Source organism: Podarcis liolepis (assembly GCF_965112155.1).
Source record: "Podarcis liolepis genome assembly, chromosome: 15".
Classification (NCBI taxonomy): Eukaryota; Metazoa; Chordata; class Lepidosauria; order Squamata; family Lacertidae; genus Podarcis; species Podarcis liolepis.
Genome location: NC_139566.1, coordinates 40,382,974 through 40,402,459, shown reverse-complemented (window position 1 = coordinate 40,402,459; position 19,486 = coordinate 40,382,974). Strand labels below are relative to the sequence as shown.

At 45.3% G+C, this 19,486-nt stretch overlaps 1 protein-coding gene across 2 annotated transcripts in view; it reads left to right on the top strand.

The window, feature by feature from the left end:
* TMEM132C (transmembrane protein 132C) overlaps positions 1–19,486 on the top strand; it is a 268,800-nt gene that overhangs the window by 220,495 nt on the left and 28,819 nt on the right. For both annotated transcript variants that reach the window (XM_083476414.1, XM_083476415.1), the window contains exon 5: positions 9,925–10,068. In XM_083476414.1, coding sequence (XP_083332540.1) covers positions 9,925–10,068 — 144 coding nt within the window. The remainder of the gene's footprint in view (positions 1–9,924; positions 10,069–19,486) is intronic.

Below are 19,486 nucleotides of genomic sequence, written 5' to 3'. Positions count from 1 at the left end.
TTCTTCCCTACTCATGCAGCTTTTTAAAAAAACATCTCAAGTCTTCCAAAACAAAGAAAGGCTTCCATATGTAATACTGCGTCCAAAGTTCTCGCTTTTATTTTATTTTAAAGACCAAGTTTCAAGTCCTTAAGATTTAACATATCCATGCCTGAGACTCAAATCAATTTGCTTAAATAGAAATGTGACTGCTTAACTTATGTTAATAATATCGTCATAGTCATGGGGTCCAAATGTTAAAACAGGGCTGGGGAACTTCAGACTCAGGAGTCAAATGCAACCTTCCAAGTCTCTCTCTGTGACCCATGAGTCTCTTCCAACACCATGCCATCTCCCCAGTCATACCCTCTCTCCCAGACCTCACCCGCTTTGCACCCTCCTTGAGTCTTTTTGCCTGTGCTATGACTCTACTGGGATGCGGGTGGCGCTGCTGTGGGTTAAACCACAGAGCCTAGGACTTGCCGATCAGAAGGTCGGCAGTTCGAATCCCCACGACAGGGTGAACTCCCATTGCTCGGTCCCTGCTCCTGCCAACCTAGCAGTTCGAAAGCACATCAAAGTGCATGTAGATAAAGAGCTACTGTTCCGGCGGAAAGGTAAACAGCGTTTCCGTGCACTGCTCTGGTTCGCTAGAAGCGGCTTAGTCATGCTGGCCACATTACCTGGAAGCTGTCTGTGGACAAACACCAGCTCTCTCGGCCTATAGAGTGAGATGAGCATGCAATCCCAGAGTCATCCATGACTGGACCTAACGGTCAGGGGTACCTTTACTTTTATGACTCTACAGTAAATTAATACTGATACACACAGTGCATAACTAAATGGTAATTTACTCCTACGGGACGCAGTGATGGCCACCAACTTGGAAGGCTTTAAAAGAGGGTTAGACAAATTCACAAAGGTAAAAGCTATCAATGGCCATCAAAGGTCCATATAGTAAAAGCCATGGTTTTCCCAGTAGTGATGTATGGAAGTGAGAGCTGGACCATAAAGAAGGCTGATCGCCGAAGAATTGATGCTTTTGAATTTTGGTGCTGGAGGAGACTCTTGAGAGTCCCATGGACTGCAAGAAGATCAAACCTATCCATTCTGAAGGAAATCAGCCCTGAGTGCTCACTGGAAGGACAGATCCTGAAGCCGAGGCTCCAATACTTTGGTCACCTCATGAGAAGAGAAGACTCCCTGGAAAAGACCCTGATGTTGGGAAAGATGGAGGGCACAAGGAGAAGGGGACAACAGAGAATGAGATGGTTGGATGGTGTTCTTGAAGCTACCAGCATGAGTTTGATCAAACTGCGGGAGGCAGTGGAGGACAGAAGTGCCTGGCGTGCTCTGGTCCATGGGGTCACGAAGAGTCGGACACGACTAAACGACTAAACAAAAATAACAACATCAATGGCCTCTAGCCATGATGGTTATGTTCCACCTCCATGGTCAAAGGCAGCAATGCTTATGAACATCAGTTGCTGGAAACCACAGAAGAGTGAGAATGCTGTTGCTCTCAGCTGCTGTTTGCAGGTTTCCCATAGCCTTCTGATTGGCCATTGTGAGAACAGGATGCTGACCTAGATGAACCTTTGACCTGATCCAGCAAGCTCTTCTTATGTACTTACCAAAGAGATCTAGAACATAAGGGTGTGGTTGTCACTGTAAACACTAGCAGCTTAAACCGCAAGGGATTTTATTTTTTATTTTATTAATAAATGTTATTAAAGTTTGCAGAGAGAAATACAAAGCTTAACATTGATCTAAGTAAGATAAAAACATGATGAAAAACAAAAAGAAAGAAGAAAGGTGAATTCTGAAGGCTGCTTCTAGACTTGCGTAGCATGGAGGGAGTGGGGTGGGAAACAGCAACATAAGAGGACCACAGACTTAAACAGTGCTGCTGAAATGGTTGTAGTCAGATTACTACATCAAGGAGGGAGAGAAAGACCTGCCTGCTATGGAAGGATATAAAATTGCTTTTACCTCTCTGACATATGGAAGGCAGTTCAGCCTCTCTTGAGAGACTAACAGTGCAATCATGTACATTGGAGTGGTGAACCTCAAGCTCAGGGGCTGAATGTGGCCCTTCATGCCTCTTGGTTTGGCCCTCAGGACTATTTCCCAGGCCACACCCCTCACTGATCCAGCTTTACACCATATTTGAGTGTTTTTGCCTGGCTGTGCTGTGTCATTGAACTCTTGATTGTCCGGGTGGAGGAGACAGAGGAGAGATTGAGTGTGTGTCAAAACTGGCCTACTGTGCAAAGGCAATAATTGCATTCATAGTGGAACCTTGGTTCTCAAACGGCTTAGTTGATGAACAAATCGGCTCCCGAACACTGAAAACCTGGCAGTAAGTGATCCAGTTTTCAAATAAAAATTGGAAGCTGAATGTCTGATGCAGCTGTCAGCTATGGTTTCCAGGGTGCCTGCACCAATCGGAAGCCATGCCTTGGTTTACAAACGTTTCGGGGGTCAAATGGACTTCTGGGATAGATTGAGTTCAAGAACCAAGGTTCCACTGTATTTCTTTACTTACTTTGCCTTGGTCCCTGCCTACTGCTGTCACGTGGCCCTCAGAAAGTTGCTTAGATGGAATGTGGTCCTCAGCCTGAAAACGTTTCTCCACCCCTATTCTCTCTACCCATATGCATCCCCCATTCAGTTCAATGGGATTTACTGCCAGCCTCTCAGGTAAGCATGTCTAGGCTTGCAGCCTGAAAGGCTAGCACAAAATGAGATCTTTAACAAAATGAGAACTTTGTAGTTGGGGGAATAATTTATTTTTGAGTTAGAGAGAAGCAGGGAAATTTCTAGGATCTGTGATGAAATCAGAAGCTCTTTGGGAGTTTGGTTGAAAATGCAACTCATCAATCACATTTTAAACTCTGCCTCTCCTGCGTGGGATTAAATGGGGGGGGCAGTTTCTGTGCTTGTACCACCAATTCATTGTGCCTATCAAGTCATTAGAGAAACAAGCAAGAAAAATGCTTTTTAATGTTGTTGCCTGTTAATTATCTATTTACATGAAGTAATTATGCTCCCCTTTGTATACTGGGAGTGTTTGGGAATTAATTAATTCCTGTCTGTTTGCAGCAGAAAAAGAAGCAGCTTTACCTGCACTTGAAACTTTATCATCTCAACTCTTCAGATTTGTAGTCAGCTATACAGACCCTAGAAAATGAAGGCCCCTTAGTCAAAGAATTGGCAAAAGGCTTCCATGTAAATAGAAAGTCAAGTCACTTCCCTTCTTTCTCCTGCTCTTTGCTTTCTGTTCTGTGGTCCTTCCTGAAGGTAAAGGACCCCTGACAGTTAAGTCCAGTCACAAACAACTCTGGGGTTGCAGCGCTCATCTCGCTTTACTGGCAGAGGGAGCTGACGTTTGTCCGCAGACAGTTTTTCCAGGTCATGTGGCCAGCATGACTAAGCCGCTTCTGGCGAAACCAGAGCAGCGCACAAAAATGCCGTTTACCTTCCCACCGGAGTGGTACCTATTTATCTACAGTGGTACCTCAGGTTACATACACTTCAGGTTACATACACTTCAGGTTACAGACTCCACTAACCCAGAAATAGTACCTCGGGTTAAGAACTTTGCTTCAGGATGAGAACAGAAATCGTGCTCCGGCAGCGCAGCAGCAGGAGGCCCCATTAGCTAAAGTGGTGCTTCAGGTTAAGAACAGTTTTAGGTTAAGAACAGACCTCCGGAACGAATTAAGTTCTTAACCTGAGGTACCACTGTACTTTCACTTTGACATGCTTTTGAACTGCCAAGTTGAAAGGAGCAGGGACCGAGCAACGGGAGCTCACCCCATCGCAGGGATTCGAACCGCCGACCTCCCAATCAGCAAGCCCTAGGCTCTGTGGTTTAGACCACAGCGCCACCCAAGCAAGATGCAAACTCTCCTGTGTTATGATAGTGCCTTGTGGTAGGAACCAAGGTTTCCACATCTCATCACATTGAGGGAAGCAGTTCTGTGGGGAGTAACAGATCAGGGATGGAAATGGAGAGCAGCATCCACTTTTATGTTATCATTGTAAGAGCAAAACAAATCAAGTCCCTTGTGGCACACTCCAGTTATGTCGGTCACCGAAACAATATTCATAGGTACCTGCATAACTCCCTCAGATGGCAGTGTGTTTGCCAATACTTCCTATGGCACCCATGAAAGGTGCCAGCGAATACCCCCTTAGAAATCCACAATCCATGAGTGACGGCTTCCTTTTTATACAGTGGTACCTCGGGTTACATACGCTTCAGGTTACATACGCTTCAGGTTACAGACTCCGCTAACCCAGAAATAGTACCTCGGGTTAAAAACTTTGCTTCAGGATGAGAACAGAAATCGTGCTCTGGCGGCGTGGCAGCAGCGGGAGGACCCATTAGCTAAAGTGGTGCTTCAGGTTAAGAACAGTTTCAGGTTAAGAATGGACCTCTGGAACGAATTAAGTATGTAACCAGAGGTACCACTGTAATCATTTCCTGAGTAGGAACCCTCCTGCATTGAACATGCCAACATTCTATTGTATGGAAAAATTGAATGCCTACTGTTCCTCTCATTCTGAACAGAGGAGGAGCATGAAGAGCTTCTCCCTGTGGCTGCTGATGTAAGTGCCCTTTCTTCCATCGATGGGAGACACACCCGAGCCATGTTGTAGTTCTCTTTTTCCGCTCTTTTAGATATGGCAGCCATTTCATGGTATGTCATGTCATCATGACAGCCGTTTTGTGACTGCTGCCCATGGCATTTGTTCAAAATTCCAAATGTGTTCACTGGCCCTCAAAGGTTGGTGGTTCCTGATTTACAAAACTAGGTGAAGCAAATATTAGAGCTAGGTCCTGTGTGAGTTTCCTTGTCCTTTGATCTCTCCCTTTTTAGTTGGATCCTGTTTCCCATTGGTGCTTACTTCCTCCATCAATCCATTATTGTCAACCCCTCCCCACCCCATTTAGTAACATAATAATAATTTTTTATTTATACCCCGCATATCTCGCTGGGTTTCCTCAGCCACTCTGGGCAGCTGCCAACAGAATATTAAAAATAGAATCAAACATTAAAAACTTCCCTAAACAGGGCTACCTTCAGATGTTGGCTAAAATTCAGGTAGTTGTTAATCTCCTTGACATCTGATGGGAGGGCGTTCCACAGTGCAGGTGCCACCACCAAGAAGGCCCTCTGCCTGGTTCCCTGTAACCTCAATTCTCACAGTGAGGGAACCACCAGAAGGTCCTTGGAGCTGGACCTCGGTGTCTGGGCAGAACAATGGGGATGGAGATGCTCCTTCAGTTATTCTGGGCCGAGGCCATTTATACCATCATCACGAATGCAGAAATCATTGTGAAAGTACAAGACCTCCCTGCAGAGGGGAAGGTCGTGGAGAAGTCCAGTTGCACCAGGAAGTGATCCAACCATGGCACTTCTTTTAGAAAGTCCTTTCTTTTGTCTACCCTGAATCTTCCAGTGTTCAGTTTCATTGGCTATCCACAAGTTATAGTCTTTTGAGAGAGATACGAAAGCATTTCTCTATCCATTTGTCCCACACTTCTTTCATGTTGCTTCTTCCTCCCAAGCTACCTACTTGATTCTGTCTCATGGTCTCTGGTGCCATTTGACTAATGGGAATGCGTGTTACACAGACCTGTGATTCCCAGCAGCACACATGGAGGTGGAAAATACATTCCTCTGAATCCAACGGCTGCACCCCTATGATTTATGAACTTGGACAGTTCCTAGGCTAATAAATCACAATTGATTTTGACAGAGATGAACTATTAGCCTCCCACTCCTGTATTCTGGTTGAGCTAGCACAATAGTTACCCATCCCAGACTAATGTCAGTCATCTGTAATGATGCTAATGGTACCCGTTAGATGCTTTTTAATGAATGCTCCTGAAGCTGGCTATTCTTGCAGTTTTAGATGCTGGTTTATGTGGGAGTGTTTGGGGGGGCAGGGATATAAAAATTCAGCAAGCTATTAGCACAACAAGCCATGCCTTTGATTTCTTTCCTCCCAGATGTAAGTCCCCAAAGTAATTAATCAAAATAAATCCATTCATATGCAGGTTTTCTGTAATGAAACCATTAGCCGAGGGCAGGGGATTGAAGTGTCTTAATTACAGATACGATAAAAGACAAGTAGACCATTTTGCATCCATGAGTCGGAATGGAACCAGTGAAATTCCATAAGTTAGTCCATAGCTTTGTACTCGCCAAAAGTCCTGGAATAGGAAAGAGAAATGGTTCACAGTGCAAACTTTGGTATAGCTACTCAGGAAAAAAAAGGCCCATTGAGAGGCACCTGCTTCCAGAGAAATCTGCAGCACAGATGAGGAACATCTGACCCGGGAGCCAAATGTGGCCCTCCAGCCCTCTCTATCTGGCCCTCAAAACTCTCCCCAGGCCACACCATCTCTCTGCAGGCCACAGCCCCCCACTGGCCTTGATTCACAACCTCACTGAGAGCCTTTACCTGACTAGAATGTATCATCAATCTATGGAAATGCTTCTTGTTTGTCTTGGCAGAGGATAGAGAGAAGTGTTCGCAGAAACTAGCCGACTGTACAGAGGTAGCATTTGCATGAATAGCTCCACCCACTTTTGCCACTGGCATGTGGTCCCCTGGAAAGTTGCCCAGAACAGAATGTGGCCCTTGGGCTGAAAGACACTCCCCCCCCCAACCCAGCTGTAACTGTACAGTGGTTAAGTGGGAGGGGTGTGGAGATGGCAGAAGAAGGGGCTGGTTATTTCTGGACAGAGTGAGCTTAAGAAGCCCAATGCTTCTTATGGTGGGTCCCCTTAAAAGGCAGCATGCAAATATATATTTAATAATTATAATAAGAATAGACTAGAATCATAATATCAGCATACACAATCATGGTAGGTGGGAACATCACTGAAAATGGGCAAAGGTTGCAGCTTCATAATAGTGCATGACAATGTTTGAATAAGATATCCTAGCTTTTGGTATAAATGATAGCCAAAGGGCAACTTCACCTGAGATGACCTCATTTCCCACCTCAACTGTTTCATTCTTTTTTCTTTTCTTCCTCAGTGGAAGGAATCAAACTGGCAGCAAAGCATCCAAAGATGGGGGGGGGTGGGGGTTAGAGGGGAGGGTATGGCTTTCAAACAATTGGAAATGAAGCAACGGGTACCTTTGGACATTCTTTGATCCATATTTAAGTCGACAACAAACAAAAAATCCCTTCCTTTTGACCTCTGTTGCTGCTTTTGCAAAATGTTCCAGCCATTTTCTAGGGCTGCAAGTTGAAAACGTGCATCCGGCAAACTTTGAAGTTCTTTGCGAAAGGGAGACCAGGATATGGGGTTCAACAAAGATAAAACTACATGAAAAAGCAATCTGCTTTTCATTTAGATCAGAACTCTTTTGAAAGAAACGGTGTTCACGAAGAGCTGCCTTTCAGGTTTTGGAGGTCCTTTCTCGCTTTTGCCTGGGCAGTTTCAACTGGGGAATTAGTCTAGGTCTAGGTGGCCAAAGCGGTAGCCCTCAAGATGTTGTGGTCTGCAACTCCTGTCATTCCTGACCATTGCTCATGCTGGCTGAGGCTGGTGGGAGCTGGAATCCAACATCTAGAAGGCCAAACATTTCCCCATCCCTGCCTTAAAGTGACGCTGCCCATGGCGCTTCCTAGAGTTTCTGTGGATAGCCAAAACCAGGGGTAGGCAACCTAAGGCCCAGGAGCCAGATGTGGCCCAATCACCTTCTCAATCCGGTCCACAGATGGTCCATGAATCAGCATGTTTTTACATGAGTAGAATGTGTCCTTTTATTTAAAATGCATCTCTGGGTGATAGTGGGGCCTGCCTGGTGTTTTTACCTGAGATGAATGAGTGCTTCTATTTAAAATGCACCTCTGGGTTATTTGTGGGGCGTAGGAATTCGTTCATTTCCCCCCAAAAAATATAGTCCAGCCCACCACATGGTCTGAGGGACGGTGGACCGGCCCATGGCTGAAAAAGGTTGCTGACCCCCGGGTTAGAGAAAAGGGAAGCTCACTGAAGGTTCCCTCTGAGCGGCTCAACATTTATATTTATGTGGTTTATGCAATACTTTTTCTGAAACCAACCTTATGGCTCCCCAAAATCTCACACTTCCCTCTCTACCAGAGGTTGCAGGGACAGAGAGTAGAAGCAGCACTGGGGTGGAGAGCCTACTGCACTCCAGATGTTGTTGGACTCCCAACTCCCATCAACCCTGGGCAGCACAGCCAACGGTCAGGGATGATGGGACTTGTAGTGCTTAGTTTATTTATTTGGTTGCTATTTTGTTAATGTTGTTAATATTGTTTTAGAAATTATCAATGTTGTATTGAACTGTTAATCATATAATGTGACTTTGCTTTAATGTTGATCTTTAGCTTATGTATTAGTTGTTGCTTTGTTTACAGAGTTTTATAGATTGTAATTGTTTCACCGATTATTTCATCTATGAGTAATACTTTATTTGTGATGTTCTATTATGTTGTCGCTTTGGAATTCGTTTGAAATATACAGTATTTTTCTGTTTATAAGATGAGGCTTTTTTACTCAAAAATAATGTAAAAAATCGGGGGTCATCTTATCCGCGGATAATGCAGAGGGGGGACGGGTGATTGATTGCAGGAGCTTGTCTGTGGCAATTGGGTGGGTGATTGGTGGCTGCGGCAAGGGCTGCTTTGGATTGACTACTGCTGCGGCAATTGGGTGTGTGATTGCGGGCAGAGGGCTGGTGGCATCGGTGGCGCACGCAATTTCCAACGCCTTTCATTCGTGTGAGTGGTTTTTGGCAATCCTCCCCCCAAAAAAGCTAAAAGCTCAACATTTCTGGGTAATGCTCCCCCCAAAAAAGCTCAACAATTCTGGGCCATCTCCCCCCATTTTTTAAAATTTGAGTCTCCCAAAATGGGAGTAGTCTTATATGCAGGTTTTGGTGTCCTCGGGTGTCTTCCCGTGTAAAAGTTGGGGTGTCTAGGCGACGTTTCGACGAGGTCTCACTCGTCATCTTCAGGCTGGTGCTTTCGGCTCTGTTCCAGTAACAAGAAGCCGAAAGCACCAGCCTGAAGATGACGAGTGAGACCTCGTCGAAACGTCGCCTAGACACCCCAACTTTTACACGGGAAGACACCCGAGGACACCAAAACCTGCATATATATATATATATATATATACACACACACACACACACACACACACACACACACACACACACACACCACACTGGCTCCCAGTTATCAGTGTCCACCTTGCCTTTGAACATGGTGGGAGTCGTTTCATTTCACCTTCTTGGCCATTGGTGAACCGCTTGTGCTCCTTTGTTTAAACCCCTTTAAAGTCATCTTAGCTAGGGAGCCAACACTGTGGCAACAAGCTCCATAAATCCATAGTGCACACAAGAACATTGTTGTTGTTTAGTCGTTTAGTCGTGTCCGACTCTTTGTGACCCCATGGACCAGAGCACACCAGGCACTTCTGTCTTCCACTGCCTCCCGCAGTTTGGTCAAACTCATGCTGGTAGCTTCACAAGAACATTATAGAGATACAATACATATTCATTGGTTAAGTCTGGAAGGTGTAGAGCAGCCTTTCTCAACCTGTGGGTCCCCAGATGTTGTTGAACTACAACTCCCATCACCCCTAGCTAGCAAGGCCAGAGCTCAGGGATGATGGGAGTTGTAGTCCAACAACATCTGGGGACCCACAGATTGAGAACCGCTGGTGTAGAGGGTCCTTCCCCTACCTGGTTTCTTCCAGATGTCCTAGGACAGCATGATCTAATAGTCAATGGTGGTGGGGACTGTTGCCCAACAACACTGCGAAAGCACCAGGATGGGCAAGGCAGCTGTAGAACTTCATTTCAGGTTTCCTCATTATCTCAAGAGCTCCGCTCAAACAAAGCAATGGCAGCAATCCTTTTGCACTGTTGTTTGCCCTGCAGGACACAGAGATCCTGAACACTGCTATCCTCACAGGGAAGACAGTTGCGGTCCCCATCAAAGTGGTGTCGATTGAAGAGAACAGTGCTGTGACAGACATCTCTGAATCCGTGGAATGCAAATCCTCTGCTGAAGATGTCGTCAAAGTAAGTGACGGGATTATCACCCCACCACCACTAGTGGGCTTGAAACGTGCATCTCCCAGGGGCTGAACCGGCTTCTTGAGCTATTGGATCTTCATGATCCACAAGCCTTCTTGGGTCAATAACTTTGAACTGGCTCTTTGTCTTAACTTTATTTGTTTGTTTGTTTTGTTTGTTTCTTGCATTTATATCCCAACTCTTCTCCGAGGAGCTCAAGGTGGTGTCAGTGGTTCTTCCCTCACCCCTCATTGAATTCCTATAACAATCCTATGAAACAGGTTAAGCTAAGAGACAGTAACTGGCCCCAGGTCATCCGAGTGTGTATTTGACTCCTGGTCTCCCAGGTCCCTAGTCCAATGCTGTAACCGCTGTACCCCACCAGCCGACTCTCCACTGTGTTTGGGCACTGACACTTTTTCTCCTTATGTATGCTTTTGTGTGATCTCAGGCATTGCCTGCATTTTCAGTGGGTGAACAGCAAGCCAAAGGGTGTCCTAAAACAGGCATGGGCAGTCTCCAGACTTGAAACATCTATATGTAGCTTTACTAGAGCCCAGTGGTCCATCAGCCAGAGCCCAATGCAAAGCACTGGCCAGGGGAGTGGCTGGAGTCAGGTACAGGCTCAGCCAGCACATCACTCTAAGCCAACCATGGCTTAATTCTGGACCCTGTGGCCCTCTGGATATTGTGGGACTTTAACTCCTATCTGCTCCAGCCAGCATGGCCAATGGTCAGGGATGATGAGAGCTGTAGTCCAGCAACACCTTCAGTCATCTAGTAAACAAGTCAAGTTATTTGGACCTTAAAGGTAAAGGGATTCCTGACCATTAGGTCCAGTCGTGACTGACTCTGGGATTGCAGCGCTCATCTCAGTTTATTGGCCGAGGGAGCCGGGGTACACTACTGATATCCAAAACCAGACTGGGCAAGGGCAAAGAGATTCATTCTGACCCCAAAGGAAGACAAGGAACCTTGGAAGCTTCCTTACACTGAGCCAGGTCACTGGTCCATCTTGTACTGGCAGCAGCTCACCAGGCTCCCAGATGGGGGTCCTTCCCAGCTCTACCTGGAAATGCTGGGGATTAAACCCAGTACCTTTGACATGCAAAGCTTGTGCCCCGAGCCACGGTTCTTTCCCTAAAAAAAAATAAAGTAGGGTTCCAGGCCTCATCATTCTGAATAAAGGGCTGGGTCGAGTCGGAATGTAGGGAATTGCCTTATTCAGAGTCAGACCCATCTAGCTCAAGGTTGTTCATGGTGGCTTTCCAGAGTTTCAGACCGCGGTCTCTCTCAACCCTACCTGCAAATGCTGGGAAATGAATCTTGGACCTTCCTCATGCAAGGCAGATGTTTTTCTGCTCAGCTACGACCCATCCCATGAAGTAGCAAGGAGAGAAGCGGAAAATATGACAGCCAGATTTGCTGGTCGGCTCTTAGATGGCAGAGGGAGCGACTAGAGCCTTGCCGCCTCCCCCCATTTGCTTCTCTAAGTGGCTTTCCAACAAAACCAGTCCCATAAAGTATTTCTTTGATCAATAGGTTGGTAATACTACCCTCTCCGCACCCCCTCCAGCAATAAAAGTTACACGACTCAGCAGGTAACTGATGTCCCTGCTTGATCTGCCAACTGTCTCCCCCCAACTTCGGCTTCCGCCCTTGACAGCCCCATCGCTCCTTTGCGCCTAGATTTACGTGTGCCTTCACTAGCTATAAACGTGCTAGACCGCCAAATGATGGCTCTAACCTTTTAAAAGTGGACCAAAATATATTTACAGTGGCACTAAAACATGACTAAGAGCCGAATCTTGCTTGCTAAGCTCAGTTCCACCAAGAAGATCTCTCTGTGTCTATTAATAATGGCTGCCCCCTGTCCCTGACAGAAGACCTCTCTTCACTTGCTGGGAGCCTAGGCAGGGCTTGCCTTCCAAGCACGGTGCTTTTCAAATCACACAGTGGGTTTCAAACTGCTTTCCAGGGAACCTGAGGCCCCCAGGAAGTCTATCTAAGAAGGTCTATAGGAAGGGTCAGGCCTGCCAGGTTTGAGGAGTGAGCCCATAGACTCCCATAGACTGGGAGTAAGTGGGAGAGGGAATGGATCTTAACAGTGACCCCAGGCTCACCTGCTTTCCCAGAAGCTTCTCTGCATGAGGAGCCAACTTGCTACCACTTCCCATCATACTGCTGAGAGTCGGAGGAGTCTGTCCTGAAAGCCTCAGAAGATCCACAGTTTCCTTACAGTTCCAGCGGCTGCTGGAACAGGCAAGACCCCTTTAACTGGAAGACACTTGTCCCACTGAAGATGTGGAAGAGATACAGTGGTAGAACACACTTTGCATTCAGGAGGTTCCAGGTTCAGTCGCAGGCATCTCCAGGAAGGGCTAGGAAAGGCAGCTGGATCTGAAATCCCAAAGAGCCACTGCGATAGAACAGGGGCAGTCATGTGGTGCCCATCAGTCTCAGCCAGACTGGCCAATGGTCAGGAATGAAGGAAGCTGTAGTCCAGCCAAATGTGGAGAGCACCGTCTTGGCTACTCTTGATGTAGACAATGCTGAGCTCGATATGTCAGTGGTCCGACTTGGTTTGTAAGGCAACTTACTATGTTTCTGTGTTTTCCCCAAACTGGGGATAGTGTGCCTCTAAGAAGCACATAAGGAAGTTCAGAATTCTCTCCCCCTCTCTTTCTTTCACTCTCTCTCTCGCACACAAACCCAGAACCAATTGCCTAGTCCTGAAATAGACACTCTCCTGTTTATTTGTGTGTCTATTTAAATTAAAGCGAATGAAGCATTCTCCACCACATAACTCAGAAGCATCTAACTTTGACAAAAAGAAAGCTGACAGAGGAGAATTTCCTAAGCAGATCAGCAGGTAATTGTTGCACTCTTAAGTTTAAGGGGGGTGTTCCTTCCCCATTAGCAGGAGCTGAGTTTTTAAAAACTCTACATCTGGGGAGTCAGCCTTGGGGTGGGATGCAGGGTGGAGAACACACAGAGAGAGAGAGGGAGAGAGAGAGAGAGAGAGATGCGAAATAATTTATAAAACCGGTGTTCAGCTATTTCTTTAGCACCGCCAAGCTGTTATGATGGATTGTTTCAAAGTGCTTAATAGCAGTGGATTGCTACACTTTTGTCAGATGCAAATTATTGAATATATGTTTTTTCAGGTTGCAGGCTGAGTTGGCTTTCTTAGCAGATTAATCAACTAAAGCCAGCTGATTAGTTGAATCGGTGAGGTATTCTCAAGGAAATGTTATATCCTTGAAAAGGCTGAAGGAGAGTGGTTTATGGGGGGCGGGGGGGGGGGAGGACCAGAACACAAGTAGAGACTGCCAGAGCACACTTTCCCAACCTGGTTTTCTCCAGATGTATTCGATCTGCCTTCTGCCACCCCATACCTTCCTTCTTTCCTATGTCAACCAGTCCATGCGGTTTCCTCACTTTCCTCCTCCTGAGGCTCCATTCACACAGAAGCTCATTTCATTTCCCCAATATTTCCCTGTTAATTTCTGTGTTATATTTGAGCTTTCACGTGACCTAAATGCCAATTCTGGAAATCAAGGGGAGTCTTGTGACAGTTTAGTGCTCATTTCCATGTTAATTGCTAACAGAAAAGAAACCATTTGCAACCCCCTTTAAAGTGGAAAATCTTGGGAGTAAAGTGATGAACTTTAGGGCACTATCACAGCATACAGTTCTTTCCTGCTGTTTTCACGGAATCAAGGGGAAACAGAGGCATGCATGTGCGAAAAACAGGGAAGAGTGATGTCTTATGATATTCATTGTTGTGTTGCACCATGACCACTGGTGGGCATGAAATCTAAATGTCAGAACTCCATAATGCAAAAGGTGCTGCAATGTGACAGGAGCACTAGAAAATGAGAGAGTAGTGCTTATAATCAGGAAAACTAATGCAATACCCCCAACATCTGATTACTCAGATGTGCTTTAGCCTCAGTGCTTTTGTAGAATTCAGCAGGGAAGAGGATGGGAACGAAACTAAAATAAGTTGGCTCTGCCCAGTATTGCCTCTGGTTAAGCCTATAATTCGCTCTGGCTCGACTTACTGTTGGCCTCCCTTGTTATCACTCTACCAGTCCGAGGGGGTACCAGCCACTACTGTGTGTTGGACAACAGCTCCCATTAGTCCCAACCAGCATAGCCAGTGGTCAAGAGGGATGGCCCAACAGCACCTATAGGACACCAGGTTGAGGGAAGCCATGGTAGGCTAGCAATGTCAGGGCTGGTAGAAGCATAAGGTGATCTGGGAAGGAGGAAGGAGGACTAAAGGAGCAGTCAAGACTGATGGGCAAACCAGGCAGTAGGATAGAAGACAAAGCTGGACTGAGGTATAACTAAGGGTGTTTTCAGGTGGAACAAGACAGAACTCAGGATGAGATTGTCACTGAAGCAAGGCTCAGCTGGAGCAGGAAGCTCTCTTATACTCTCTCCTGCCCATGAAGATTTCCAGTGGCCAGTCTGGATGAGCAGAGTTAGCCCAGGGCCTGAAGGTACTTCATACTTCATTGAGACGCAGCCACAGGCAGTTCTGGGGAGAGTCACAGCAGAGTCGCACACATTTGCAGCAACTCCTTATGGAAGTAAAATGATTTTGGAAACAGTTTAGAAAGAAATATAGTTTCTTCCTATATAGTTTAGAAAGAAATATGTATCAAGGTGGGCAGCTGGTAGAATCTCCTACTTGTCTTCTCCTGCTGACCTGGTGGAGGAAGGGGCTGAGGGTCACCTAGAGGTCTTCACAATGCCCCAAGCATCTTCAAAGCATGTGAGCATTTTTAGACTCTGTGCAAGAGATTGTGCAATGGATTTCCACTCTTGGGCAAGGATCTTGTGCTAAGCTGGGGCTGGGGAAATCCCACACTATGGCATCTCTGGAACACATGCACACCCACCCACCAAAAAAGAAATGTTGCTATCAATATTTGCATGCCTCCAGAGTAAATGTCTATCAGTCCTCCCCCAGCCTGAGCAGCACTCTTTAAATTTGCAATTTCTCTCATACTTTAGGAAGATGCACAGAAACGTTGTTGTTGTCGTTGCCGTCATGTGCCAAATGTTATAGGTAGATACTCAAATCTACACACAACTTTTTCAATCTGTTTTCCTTGAATTGTTCTTTGCTTCTTTCTCCTTGCTGCCCAGCTCTCCAGTTCTTTAGGTTGGGTTCTTTTAAGGACGATCGTTCGATAGGATTTAAAACTGTACATTACATTTTTACAGCGGGTTATGGGAGAAAATAAAAACAAGCAACTAGCCAGGGAAGAACAGACTTCTGATAGTCCCCTTGGAAGGAAACAGACCTTAGACTGCAAATAGTGCTACTGATTTAGGGCCCAAAAGTTTACATGGATCAAATAAAAGTTTACATTCCACTGGGCCACTAAATTCCTAAGTTGGTATCAGAACACTCTGGGAACCCTGACACTGGGCAGATTTGAGGCTTATTAGCGCTACCAACCCTATGTAGGCTTCTGGATTAGGATGACAGAGACCCACATTTGAATCCCTGTTCATCCATATTGCTCACTTTGAGCTAGTCACTCTCTCTCAGCCAAGCCGACCTCACAGGGTTGTTGTGCGAACAAAATGGGGGGGAGGACCATTTGCATCACACCAAGCTCCTCCAAGGAAGGGTGGGGCAAAAATGTTTTCATAACCTATCACAATGACTCTCCCCATTTCCTAATGCACACATCAGGAAAGCAATGTTTACTTTAGCAATGCATCCACAAATAACACCCCCCCCCCAAAAAGCAACAACAGAAAAACACCCTATGATACATATTTTACTCATTTCCTTAAGAAAGAAATGTGGTCATTAAATTAGTTCAGATGTTCTCTAACTTTTGTGGACCACCATGTAAAAATTGATGGGGGTCTCAGCAGATGACTTAATATATTTTGGTTTGCTCATGCCAGCATCATTCTCAAAAACAGTACTATACAGTGGTACCTCTAGTTAGGAACTGAATTCGTTCCGGAGGTCCGTTCTTAACCTGAAACTGTTCTTAACCTGAAGCGTGCTTTCGTTAATGGGGCCTCTTGTTGCCACTGCACCACCAGCACACGATTTCTGTCCCCAACCCGGGGCAAAGTTCTCAATTCGAGGTAACTCTTCCAGGTTAGCGGAGTTTGTAACCTGAAGCGTTTGTAACCTGAGGCATTTGTAACTCGAGGTACCACTGTATTATGAAAATCCTGAGCCCTACAATGGGTTCATTAAACTGGTCCATTTTTGGGGGGGGGATACTATAAGGCAGGGGTCAGCAACCTAAGGCCCATGGGCTGGAAGCGGCCTGTGGAGGTCGTTTGACTGGCCCACAAGCCGCCTACAAACTGAGGTGCCCACTCGGGCGCTGCGCTAAACTGGCGCAGCGTGGTGCAGGGACTCGCTTCTGTGGCGCTGAAAATCGCGTATGCGCATGCGCCGAATATTGCATATCAGCAAGCCAACTAACCAAGAGGGTGGTGATGAAGGTGTTGCTTAGCAACTAGACAGAGTGACCTGATGTTTGCTGAGGTAGCATGTTCTCTGATTGGCTGTTCAGCTCTGAGGGAGTTTTCCCTCTGTTTGCTGACTCGAATGCCTCCCTGCTATTTACAAGGCCTGATGGAAGAAAGAAAATCCCCTGTTGCTCCTTTCTCCTCAAACTGCACACTATTTTTGTTCAGTTTGCTCACTAACATATTATTAGGATTTCTTTTCTCCCTGGACTCTCTCTGTGTTATTTAACTGACTTTGCTAACTGTTCAGCTGTTTGAGAAATGCAGCCCTGGTCAAAAAGGTCTCAATTGCTATCATCAGAAAGAAAGGGAGGGAAGTCACATGGAGGTCCAATTACAGACATTGTCAACTGTTCCTCAACCTCTGGTGTAGATGGTTTTAAAAGGCAGGCTAGTGGCAAACAGTACTGTCAACAGCTTTTAGGTATGGGAGGGGGGGGGACAAGCCATATCACTGGTGGACATTTCCTTCTATTTCTGTTTAATAAATAATGATTTCTGTTTAATGAATAATGTGAAGCCAGCTTTTAACAAAGCCAAACTACTAGCTACTTTTGGTTTAATATGCCTCCTTCAAACACACACTGCATTTTTTTTTTAATCCTGTTCCAATTCCCTGTGATTGAAGCTGAAAGCTGGGAAGGCGACAGGTGCTAAATTTGAAACCTGGTTCTGTGGGCTGCATTTCATTCCATATATTGTGGCTAGCAGGGAGCCTTCATGAGCTGACTAGGTTGATAGACCAGGCAGGATTCCCACTTGTTCCCCTAAAGAGAAACTGATTATTGCATTCTTAAGGCCTGAGGACTTCTAGATCTCAGGCTGTTTAATTAAGTCCATGCCCAGAAGGCTTACTGTGTGTGTTGTCTCTCGGAGGCTGGTATTGTGCATAGCCCTTTGAAACCTTCTTTCTCCAAGACAAACTGGTATGAACAGGAGTGGAGGAAGAGTCTGAGATGCCATACATGAGGTTGACCTCTCATTGGCTGAAATGCAAAATGACGGGACATATCTGGGACTTGATGAAGGAATCTCATATGGACAGAGGATGCTGCTAGGGCTGTGCAGAGTGCCTTCCCCCCACCCTGGACCACTGCTGGATTTACGTATAAGCAAAACAAGCTATAGCTTAGGGCCCCACTCTCTTGGAGGCCCCAAGAAAATTAAAGGGGGGAAAACTGGATGTACATTTCTGAAATATAAGATAACAAACAAACAAAATAAAACCTACATACAGCAATAGTGTTTTGTGTTCTGTAGGCTCCTATGATGTAAGTAATGGGCCCTGCCTGCTAGCCTGCTCCCTAAAATATCACTGGTTTGCTCATTTCTATATACCGGTATATATACAGTATATAAAGAACCTCTTAATGAGGGTGAAAGAGGAGAGCACAAAATATGGTCTGAAGCTCAACATCAAAAAAACTAAAATCATGGCCACTGGTCCCATCACCTCCTGGCAGACAGAAGGGGAAGAATTGGAAGCAGTGACAAATATTACCTTCTTGTTTTTTTTAAAAAAATATATATATTTATTAACTTTTCAGGGTTTATACAAAAAAGACAAAAACAAAAATACAAAAATTAAAAACACATATAATTACATTCACTTATTTTCTTTTAACTTATTTCTCGGACCTCCTCATACCTCCCCTTTTTGTATTCCAATTCAAATTATTCATTCAGCAAATCCTCACCCTTAATTTTCACTTAACTTTACACCTTTCTTTCTTCTTTTTTCCCCAATTATCTTAATCATTACAGCTGATAACCCCTTATTCAGTCCAACATCGATCTAACATTCACTAATTTTATAATATTTCCCAAGATAGTCTTTAAATTTCTTCCAATCTTCTTCCGCCGTCTCTCTTCCCTGATTTCGGATTCTGCCAGTCATTTCTGCCAGTCCCATGTAGTCTATCACCTTCATCTGCTATTCTTCCAAGGTGGGTAGATCTTGTGTCTTCCAGTACTTTGCAAATGTTACCTTCTTGGGTTCCATGATCACTGCAGATGGTGACAGCAGTCATGAAATTAAAAGACGCCTGCTTCTTGGGAGAAAAGCAATGATAAACCTAGACAGCATCTCAAAAAGCAGAGGCATTACCTTGGTGACAAAGATCCATATAGTTAAAACTACAGTATGGTTTTCCCAGTAGTGAGGCATGGAAGTGAGAGGTGGACCACAAAGAAGACTGATTGCCAGAGAATTGATGCTTTTGAATTGTGGTGCTGGAGGAGACTCTTGAGAGTCCCATGGACTACAAGAAGATCAAACCTATTCATTCTGAAGGAAATCAGCCCTGAATGCTCACTGGAAGTACAGATCCTGAAGCTGAGGCTCCAATACTTTGGCCACCTCATGAGAAGAGTAGACTCTCTGGAAAAAAGCTCTGATGTTGGGTAAGATAAGGGCATAAGGAGAAGGGGACGACAGAGGATGAGATGGTTGGACAGTGTTATAAAAGCGACAAACATGAATTTGATGAAACTCCGGGAGACAGTGGAACAGGAGTACCTGGCATGCTCTGGTCCAAGGGGTCATGAAGAGACGGACACGACCAATTGACTAAACAACAACAACATATATATATATATATATATATATATATATATATATATATATATATATGGTGCCTACGTTCTGCATGGACTGGTTGCATGGCAACATGTGCAGATGGCTTTAGATACCTATTAGGTCCATAAATTACCATGTAGTATATATTCAACAGCAAAAACCAGCAACAATTTGTTGTTGACAAAGGACAGCTGGACATATAAAGGACCCCATTACCTTCAGTAGGTTAGGGCCTCATCAAACCTAAACCCAGGTCTCTGACTCCAGCCCCTGGATTCGGTTGATCCAACCCAGCAACCACACACCTGAATTCAGCTCCAA